The sequence below is a fragment of the Hakea prostrata genome, chromosome 10 (genome assembly GCF_041222555.1).
Source record: "Hakea prostrata isolate BN-2017 chromosome 10, UWA_Hpros_2, whole genome shotgun sequence".
Classification (NCBI taxonomy): domain Eukaryota; kingdom Viridiplantae; phylum Streptophyta; class Magnoliopsida; order Proteales; family Proteaceae; genus Hakea; species Hakea prostrata.
Window position 1 is genome coordinate 47,541,479 of NC_142609.1, and position 11,255 is coordinate 47,552,733.

At 37.0% G+C, this 11,255-nt stretch overlaps 1 protein-coding gene across 1 annotated transcript; it reads left to right on the forward strand.

The window, feature by feature from the left end:
• Nucleotides 1–2,720: 2,720 nt before the first annotated feature.
• Nucleotides 2,721–8,074, forward strand: LOC149003559 (translocation protein SEC62-like). The gene is made up of 5 exons (XM_089137827.1): nt 2,721–2,932; nt 4,588–4,902; nt 6,117–6,327; nt 7,241–7,469; nt 7,776–8,074. Exons 1-5 carry the CDS (start codon nt 2,774–2,776, stop codon nt 7,999–8,001), a joined length of 1,140 nt encoding a protein of 379 aa, XP_088993953.1. The 5' UTR covers nt 2,721–2,773; the 3' UTR covers nt 8,002–8,074.
• The last annotated feature ends 3,181 nt before the right edge of the window (nt 8,075–11,255 follow it).

Here is an 11,255-nt window from a genome sequence, read left to right on the forward strand (position 1 = left end):
TCACGATATATTTTGTGATTTTTATGTTATTTCTTGCATTTTTAGACGATTTATCCCACATCTTACCATTGGTCTTATATCCGGATTCAAGACTCAAAAGTTAACGTACTAAATATAATTAGAAAAAGAATCTACATAGAATAATTTATAGATAGGAAGACATTTTATAGCAAAATCTTCAAGATTAATGAGCAATCTTACCAACTATATTCTAATGATTTAGTCCTCAAAAGTCAACATGCCAAATGTGGTCAGGGAAGAGTATATACATGAAATCATTTATGAAAACAAATTAAACTGTGAAGGAATAAATGAAAATATTTATAGAAAATAATTTAAATTTACCATATATTTGCATCAAATTATGATATAACATCAAATTTACCAAAATTATTGACCAAAATAACCCTGAAATAGGCTTTTATGCTAAATATGAGAATAACTTTTTTCAAGTAACAATTACAAGTCAACAATAGTGATTGGGTTTAAATTATCCCACACCATCGGTCTTATAGTTCCAATTGTCTTTGACACCAATGTATTGCGATATCCATTAAATGTTTTGGTGCGCATTTGGCAATGAGAATAGCAGGATTATGAGATGCCAAAATTAGGAGATCAGCCTTATGCCTTCAATGTACAAATATTTCGAAAAGGCTTTTATGTCTATGGGAAAACTTTTTCAATTAAATCAATAATCAATATTGAAAAGCAATCTAATTGCAATTTTTAACTTGGTAAACATTTAAGTGTTACATCAAATTATTGCCAAGGCTTTTCCATGTGTAGAAAGAAATATTATGTTTTATTTCTTCTTTTTCAATTATTTTAAGGGTACCAAAATTTAAGTGTTACAAAAATTCTTGCCAAGCTTTTCCATTTGGCGTTCAGGTGGTCATTGTTCTCCTTCTCCTCTCCAAGGCATCAATTGCTACACATAATTTATCTTTTCACTATTGTCAAAAGAAATTTATCCTTCACCTCTCCACCCCAAGTAAAAGAATTGATATATTTATATAATTTGCTTATTTTGTTTTAGATGGGTGTAAAAAAAAATTGACATATAATATCCTCTTGTAACTTTTTGTGAGAGCTCTTCATTCAATATTAAATTAATAAATTGAAGATTAAAGGAAATTTTCAATCCCACCTCTTGAGTTATATCGGTAATATTACTGTTGGTATAAGCATGCTAAATATTTCAAAATGACAATAATAACCTTCAACAAAAAACCCATGTTTGACTTGTTTTTTATCTCCCTCTATGGCATGTTACTACTTTGTCCTATAATCATAGATCCTCGTAAAGTTTAGAAGCTATACATCATGAGTAGTTCATTTAAACCTTAAATGTGGGGGTAATATCATGGTACTATCTTTCAAAGAATTTCAAAATTCGTTGAATTTCGGCTGGTTCACCAAACAGCGAATTTTTTTGGCACAAAAAAGGATATATGTTCTATGCGAATGGCGAAACACAAATGAAGTTCAGGCGAAATTTCACCAAACTTGACATCCATTTGCCATAATCTTCCCTGCAACTCCCTCCTTTCTCTCTCTATGCGAATAACTTGTCATATATTTAATGGATTTTTGCGATATTATGGTGAAAGCGGTTAAGGTTTTTTCTCACTAATGGAATTGACTGCACACTTTGCTTATAAAATGAACCAACATTGGTGATTCTTTGCAATTCCACCTTTAGTAAAACAATCAGTATTCAAAAGTTTAAACAACATGCATTGATAAGCCAACCACCAGAGATAGAAGAATTCATAAGAAAAGGAGATGGTATTTGCAATTGTGTTATAGGCATTTAATCATAGAAGAATTCCAACTCTTGGGTCCAGTGATTCAAATTTTATGATCAGTACTTTCCTTTGTAAATTACTAGATTTTGCAATGAGGGTTTGAAATTCCAGGGTCGATCTTCAATGCTCTCTCTTTGTCTCTGCTTCTCTTTGCCGGAACCTATATAGCAAAGCTAATAAAGTCAGTCTCAAAAGAAAACAAAATGACACAAGAGAAATGCAAAAGGGGTTGATGAGTAAGTAGCATGCACAAATATTTATTGGCTTTTTGAAATCTGATCCATTTGTTAATACATTTATTTAAAAGTGACCTTTTAAATATTTAATGGCTCACTCTACCTTGCAAGCCGAGTAGTCCACATCCACATTAATATTTATTATTTAATGAGTGACCTTTTGTATATCTCTTGATGTCGACAAAATCTCAGCAAATGTCACCTGGTTGGTAAACCTAGACAAAATTCGTCAAAACTTCGCACCTTGGATAATATTTAAAATAGATAATTAAAAACTAAATAAAAATGAGGTGTTAGTAAAAGGGGTATTATACCAACCGGGGTTAGTCCAAGTGGTAAGCAACTTGGTCTGCTTAAAGTTTCGGGATCGAATCCTTGAGGATGCAAAAAATCCCCGCTGGGAGACTCACCCACCAGAGCCAGGTGTGCGACGTGGGTTGAACATCGGGACTGGGGGGTTCAAAACAAAAAAAAAAAAAAAAAGAAGAAGAAAGGGGGTATTATAACAAATTGAATAACTCAGGATGTAAAGTGTAATTCCAGGGTGGCTGAATATTTTCCTTATTGAATTTGTTTAACAAAAGAAAGAAAGAAAGAAGAGAAAAACCCTCGTAATAGATAAAACTGTAAAATAAACAAAACCGTTTTATCAGTTGAAGCCTTGAAGGTACAGTCGAACAGTTTTATCAGTTGAAGGTACAGTCGAACAGCAGCTTTGGGGCGTTGATGTTGGCAAAACCAGCGAAGCAAGAAAGAACGAAAGAAAGGGAAACACAAAGAAATCGGAGGATGAAGAGGTCGGGCACGGGGAAAAAAAAGGCCCGACGAGCAGCTTCTACGGTCCAAAATAGCACCAAAGATTCAAGCACGCACACTCCTTCTAGGGTTTGTTCTCTTTTTCTTTCTATTCTTTCACCTTCATTCGATCTCCTTACCTAGGGTTTATGTTGTGATCTCAAATGGAATCGATGTTACTGTATCTATTCATACGCATGTGAAAGGAATAGAACTTGGTAGCTGTGGAACCTTGATTCTTACTATCAGAATTGCTCGAAATGCGAGCTACGTAAACTGAACTGTTACCACAACTTGTATAACATTGTAATGAGATGGACAGCACAATTGATCGAAATGCTCAATTACGATTCTTGAAAGGATTTTGGGTTAGAATATGAATCACCGTATACAATCACGATTCTTGAATGGATTTTGGGTTAGAATATGAATCACCGTATACAACCGTATGGATAACTCTGCTTCTTGTCATTTCTAATGTCGTAAGGTGATTTATGTGACAATATCGTTATGCAAGAATTTACAAGTCCATCATGGTGACGTCTGTAAACATGAATTTGGTTTGTCGGAATGCAACAGAAGAGGAATTTGTGTGTGGCGATTGCGACCTGAGAAGAGGACTGGCGTTGAAAATCATTCAACTGAAAATGAATATGTTAGGGAATAAGAGCGGTGAGAACGACTGTTTTATGGTTTGAACAGATTCTAGATTTTTAATGGTGTTCGTTGATTTTTTTTTTCCACATTTTATTATTATTATTATTTTTAACTCACAGCTCCCAACCATCATTGTCAACTGCAACCAGGACCAAGAATTTACGTATTAGAATTTAATTAATTTGTTGTACCAACCACCAGCGCTCTTTTTGCTTCGATCATCTATAACATTAGAACCAGGAAAGCATATGTTTCACCAATTTCTTATTGGTGTTTAAATTTTTTGGAAATTTACAGCATCTAGTGATACATGTATACGATTTTACTAACCTTTTTCTGCTGTGTTTTTATTGTCCACTTAGGTATTTTAGTGCTAAGATTAATCTGAGATATAAAGTGCATGTCTTGCAGAAGAAGGGTGACTGTCTATATAAAATATACATGAACAATGATAGGAAAAAAGTGGAGTGTTATTATTGTTGACTAATGGAGGCTGAAGAGCAGAAATGGGTTTTAAGTGTTGAAAAATCAGTTTTGACTTGGTGTTAATGTATCAGGATAGAGGTGTAGTTTCAGAAATCATGCCACCTTCCCCTGTTGTACCAGGGGAAAGATAGTTGAGCATATTGGGGTCAGCGTTGGAACCCATTGTTTTCCTCTTAAAAGCTCGAGTTACGATGAAGCATCAATTGACAAGGTGATGAAGTTTTACCTTATCAGAAGAATAAAATAGGGAAAGAGGAAAATTTTAAAATTTCATTTTTCTTTGCGACCGTAGGGGGGACCATACTTGCAAATTTACACTATGAGACACTGCAACTTTCTTAGCTGCTAGAAGATTGGCATAGAGACTGGGGCCTTCAGTTGGTTGCACTTCCCATTCTGTTTCCAATGACTTCTGATTTTGTTCCACAATAATGCATTTGCTTGATATTTTGATGTGATATTGGAAGAAGGTTCTGTGTTCATTTGATGATGAAGCATGTGATGTATCTGACAACTTTATATTCATGGCATGCTAATTGGTTCAAAATTTTTGTTTTACATTCTACCTGATTCTGATTTCCTCAAGATGTTCTATGTTTCAGAAACAAGCTGCTGAGAAGGATGTATATCAGTTATTTGCTGAGAAAGTGAGGGACCATAAAGATCTAAAATGTAGATGGGCTGTCTTACAGGAGACCCGAGTGGAGTATTTCAGAGGGAAGGATTTTGTTAGCTTTTTGAAGAATCATCCAGAGTTAAAGGAAGTACTGGAATCAGATAGGAATTTGGACATAGAAGGTATTGCTAATGTCCTTTTGAGCAAGAATCTTATAGTGAGATGTGATCGTGTGGTGAAAACTGTACGTCCTGGGAAGAGGAAATTATCTACCTGGCCAGCTCATTTAGAAATATTCCCCGTATGTTCTCTACTCCGTTGGAATGCCTTTATTTTATTTACTCTTCCTTCCTTTAAATAGCATCTTCACTGCAGGGATCCTGATTTTAGTGAATCATGTTTGTTGAATTATTTTTTGGGGACTTGATTGAGTGTTGCCTTATGGATTGCACTATTTTTGTCTTTGTTTAGCTCAAAGGATAATATTTAAATAATTCATCTCATGGTTTATGTGTTTTGCTGGTTGTTGGCTATTATCTTTGTTTCCTGGTCATTATTTTCAATGGGGATCTGTCCTCAGAATGACTGAATCACAAATGAAATCAGTGTCCAGCTGTTTAGAATTTTTTTTTTCTGATTTGATTTATTTCTGTTCTCAATAATTTCGAACTTCAGTGACATTTTATCCGTTTCTAATCTAAGTGGAGAGTATAAGGGGATGGTTTTCTGCACAGGATTTGGCAATAGACTGCTTCTTATTATTATCTTTTTTTTTTTTTGGTGGGGGGTGGGGGGTGGGGGGATTTGAGGTTGATGAACGCCGGCCTTTGAGGGCCACGTGTTTATAGATGCATGCTCCTCCAAAGTGGCAGTGTCTTCTAGGCCTTGCAGGAAAAATAGTCATCTTTCTTATGCCTTGTATTTCCTATTGGATGGCCTTGAGGGTTACATACATTACTGAACCATGCTTCTGTCTAGTGTTAATGTTCAGTCTTCCAGCTTTGCCCACATGTTGGGAATAATAGTTGTCTTTCATATACTAAATTGGACGCATGTGCCTTTGCTGGGCATGAGAAAAGATGCTCTGGTTTTTCATATTACCAGAGGCTGCTGGATTGCAGACACATTTGACTGGCATAATCAACCAAGTTGCAAATTTTTTTCTTCACTATAGAGATTAAGCGTGCAGCATTCATTGTTGCACTCTGTGTGGCAAACTCTAGCCTTTTTATGAATACAAGCAAATGAATTAAGACAAAATGTCGACAATAATGTGTGATTAGTTCAACTTATGAACTTCTTATTCTCCCTAAATTATGGTTGCACATTGCCAAGATTTTGGATTCAGGTATTGCTGGCATAGTTAATCTGTGTTACATATTCCCTGATTTTTATAACAGGCCAAATGCATGCCTTTTTTTTAGTAATTCTTGCACTGTTTGAATTTTCAACTGCTTGCCCAACAAAAATAAATTAATGGTAGGTTGTTCTGCTAATCTTTCTGCATTTGTGCAGGATCAAGTGTTCTCGGATAATGATGCTTTTTTCGCATGGACATTTGTGAAACAGAGGCCTTTATGGCAGACAATTCTCTCATTTCTTTGGCCTGTTTTGACACTAGCAATTTGCTTGTTTCCTGTATTTCCACACCGTTGCAAGCTGCTAGTACTCTACACCTGTGCAGGGGCTCTTCTACTTATACTCATTGTGCACTTACTTGTCTTATGTAAGTTTCTGAGTATGTAGGATTTATCAATATATTATTGACAACTCTGTAGAGCGTATAGGCCTTTTCACCTCCATTATGAGATGCATGGCTATGAAAGGCTAAATTATTCAAATATGGCTTACCTTACCTAGGTGATAGTGTAGAGTCTATCGACCTTTCCACTTCTACTATGAGATGCAAGACTATGAAATACTGAACTGCTTAGATATGGCTAAGTTTAGTTTCTTCATTTGTAAGTTTACCTTCTGATCTTGTTTTCCTTCCAAATTACAAAAAAAGGGCCATTCCAGATGCTGATCCCTGCCTATTTGGGGTAGGAGGCACAGTAAGTTCCCCAGAAGTACCAGAGTATAGGCCTTCCTTGTATGGTTTATAAATTTGATCGTATTTTGTTACTTCTTCTATTAGCTTCTTAAGGTTGTAGTGCATAACTTAAAGCGACTATGAAGAAATATCTGTCATGCCAAGATTCCATAAGCAAATTAGCCCTTGCCAAGTCAACAATTGCCTAGTGGGGGTACAGATTTGACAATAACAATAGAATATCTGGAGTGACTGATGAATGAGAAAATTATGCTACCTTAACAGAATTGCAGCCTATTGCGACATCACTATTATTTCTATCTACTGTTCAATTACCTCTCATTGTTAACCACTCTGGTGATTCTGTTTTCTAAGAATGAAGTTTTCCACTCCATCCTTTTAACCTTTTCCCTTAACTCGCAAACCCCCTGTTTTCCCTGTTAGTTCCCTTTTCTTGTAAATTGGGTTCCCGAGTATTACCTCCTTATGTCATTTATAATTATCTAGGTCATGCTTGCATGTATCCTTGTCTCGGCAAAGTGTCGATTGTTCGAATTACTACTGTTTGATTTGTTTCTATTTCTGAAAACCATTCTTTCACTTGCAGTAAGATGTGCAATCTATGGTACACTGTGGATCATCCTTGGAAAGCGTGTCTGGATTTTCCCGAATATCTTTGCAGAAGAAGCAGAATCGAAAGAACTATTTCAGTTTTGGCCCAAGAAAGATGAAGAAGAAAAGCCTAAGTGGACTGCGAGACTTTTTTATTCTGTTGTAACAGTGCTGGTGATAGTGCTGCTTAGGCACCATGCTCCTGATGAATCTGCCAGAGCCAGGTTTGTTTTTTTTGTTTTAGAAAATCCTTGTCCAAATCCCCCTTCTTAATTGTTTGGGTATTATGAAGCACTTGTCTCGTTTTGGAGACAATTTATCTTCCTGTCAGGTCAACAAAATCTACCTTCTTCCTTGTCTAGAATTTGTCATCAAATCTTCACATGCCACAGTATTCCATGTTTTAATCAGACTGCACAACTGCAGCACCAGAAAACTGCTGTGTCATTTCTATGGTTGATTATAGATGAATACTCTTTTTTCTTTTTAGTTGCTTGGCTAACCTAATCACCCTTAAACACCTTCCGCAGGTACCAAAAACGGGTCTCCAATATAATTGATGATGTTTTGGAGTGGTCACCAAAACTGGCTTTATCAGGAATGATGGAGAAGCAGCAGACTGCGGTTAATGCAACAGAGAGGAACTACACAGAAGGTTTTAGAGCAAGTGCAACTGATGATACTTCACTTGATGATGCAGATGGAGCCCCTAGTTCATACCAATATGATGGACGGCAAAGAACCTACTCAAACTGAAGATGATGTTCATACATGATTGCCAACCATCAGATGCAAAGTAGAGCAGCATACTGTCCATTGTAGTCTCTCTTCTTCTCTCTCCTTTTTTTTTTGGGGGGGGGGGGAACTGGTAGCTTTATATTAGGGGGTAGGGACTGTTACATATATTAGAAAAGGTAAAACAGAATATTTCAATTCCTTAATTGAGATTTACAGTATAGGTATATTTATAGATTACAACCCATATCAAACCTATCATCATAACCGTACACTTGTCTCTATCTCTATATCCCCCCTCAAACTAGGCCGGGAAAGCAGACCTAGTTTGGTACATAAAATCTGAAATTCTCTGCGAGGCAAAGGTTTAGTGAAAATATCAGCTAATTGACGATTAGTAGATACATAACGAGTAATCAAATGCCCGAGTGCCACCTTCTCCCGAACAAAGTGATAATCCAATTCAATGTGCTTTGTGCGTGCATGAAATACAGGATTAATTGTCATATGAAGAGCACTCATATTGTCACAATATAAAATTGTTGGAGAGGACTGAGGAACGCCAATATCTTGAAGAAGAAAACTAAGCCAAGTCAGCTCAGCTGTTGCGGAAGCCATAGCCCGATATTCAGCCTCGGTACTAGATCTAGAAACCGTAGGCTGTTTCTTAGCACTCCAGGAGATGCAATTGCTACCTAGAAATGTGCAATAACCAGTTGTGGACCGTCGAGTAGTGGGACAGCCAGCCCAATCGCATCCAACAAACCCATAGAGCTGAAAAGAACTATGATGATAAATCAAGACCCAAATCAATAGTGCCTTTAACATAACGCAAGACACGCTTGAGAAGTGAAAAATCACTCATAGTAGGTCGATGCATCGGTTGGCAAATTGAATTTACAGCATAAGAGATATCTGGCCGTGTCATAGTCAAATATTGAAGGCTCCCAACCAAACTGCGAAAATTTTTGACATCGGGATAAGGAGTAGAATCGACAATAGTAGATGAAGTGTGAGACACCATTGGTGTGGGCATGGGCTTTACATCTTCCAAAGAAGCCCGATGTAATAAATCTCTTGCATATTTAGATTGAGAAAGAAAAAGTCCAGATGACGTAGTAGCCACTTCAATCCCAAGAAAGTAATGTAAGGAGCCCAAATCTTTCATAGCAAAAGGAGTACTAAGACGGGAGATGAAATCCATCATAAATCCCATATCATTCCCAGTCAAAACTATGTCATCGACGTAGAGAAGAAGAAACAAAATCTTCCCATTTGCTCGATAGATAAACAATGAACTATCAAACGTCGAACAAACAAAACCAAACTCAAGAAGAAAAGTGCTAAAGCGATCAAACCACGCTCTTGGAGCCTGACGTAGCCCATACAACGAACGGTGTAATTTACAAACTGCATGAGGCTTAGCTGTGTCCACAAATCCAGGTGGCTGGGTCATATAAACAGGTGTGGTCAAGAAACCATGAAGAAATGCGTTCTTGACATCTAATTGTCGAATTTGCCATCTCATCATAGTTGCAATGCTTAAAACAAGCCGAATAGAACCAGTGTTTAATCACGAGACTAAATGTTTCAAAAGAAATCTACCCCTTCTTGTTGGGTAAAACCCCTTGCAACTAAGCGGGCTTTTAGTCTTTCAAGAGATCCATCAGCCTTGAGTTTGGTCTTAAAAATCCATTTACAGCTAACCACATTCATTTGAGTAGTACGAGGAACTAAAGTCCAGGTCTTATTTTGATCCAAAGCACTCATTTCGTCTTTCATAGCAAAAACCATCCAGAATCAGCCAATGCCTCTTTGATTGTACGAGGCTCACGTGGAATACTAATAACAAGCAAGTGCATATTTTGGATTAGGTTTTATAAGTCCAGCTTTAAATCGGGTAACCATTGAATGAGAAGGAACAATATGTGGTTGGGCTAAAATTGAGGGAGAAACATAAGGCTGCTGAGCTGGGCTATGGTCAATGGACTGAGAAGCATAAGGCTGCTGAACTACAATAGAAGGATTACATACAACAAGCTCATGTTGATTAGACCCATGCTGAATAGTGTTGAACGTCCAAGTGAAGTAGCTTCATTAGGAGCAGAAAACAAACTAGATGCAAAGCTTGGTGGCCCATTTGAAGTATTATGCATGTAAGTCGTTACACCCAAAACAGAATTAGGTGTAACACCCATAGGAGCAGAATCTGACAAGCAGAGACAACCGGTGCTGAAGAAGACATTGGAACCACGACATCCATATCATCAAACCATGGTTTTATATGTACAGAATCGTCAAGACTACCCGCAGCAATTACCACATCATTTCTAGAATCGGGAGAATCATCTTTATAAGAAACCCATCCACCGAAATCGAAATATGTAACTCGAGTTTACCGGAAAATGTAGAATTTGTAGTAGAACTGAATGGAAAATAATCTTCATCAAAAACTACACTCCTTGAAATGTAAACTTTACCAGTAGCACGATGGTAACACCGATAGCCTTTATGCTTGTCACTATATCCCAAAAATACACACAACATAGACCGAGGATCAAATTTATTCTTGGCATAAGGTCTCAAATATGGATAGCAAGCCAGATCCAAAAACCCTTAAAGCTAGTAATCTGTGGTGCTTGATCAAAAAGCAACTTTAAAGGAGTCTTCATACCAATCGTTTGTGAAGGCAGACGATTAATCAAAAATACTGCAGTCAAAAATGCTTCAACCCAAAAACATAAAGGAATAGAAGCATGAAACAACATGGCTAAGCCCAATTCAACCAAGTGCCTATGCTTTCTCTCAACAATGCTATTCTGAGCAGGAGTACCTCTACAAGACACATGATGAATAATACCACTGCTAGCTAAAAATTTCTGAAACTTCCCAAGACAAAATTCTCCACCTCCATCAGATTGAAACACTTTAATTTTCAAGCTAAACTGGTCTCTACCATGGCTTTAAATTTTAGAAAGCAATCAAAGAATTCAGACTTATGTCGAAGAGGGAACAACCAAGTATAGCGTGAAAAATCATCAACAAACAGAGCATAATAGCAAAATTTCTGAACACTAGATACTGGTGCCTTACCCCACAAATCACAATGTATCTCGTCAAGAGGAGCAAGAGATCTAGTGAAAGAACTAACAAAAGGAAATTGGGCACTTTTACTCATCTGACAACTGCTACAAAGATGCCGAGATTTACAACTCACACGAATCAAACTATTGGTCTTCAAGAAACTAGTAATACGGGGGTAAGGATGGCCTAAT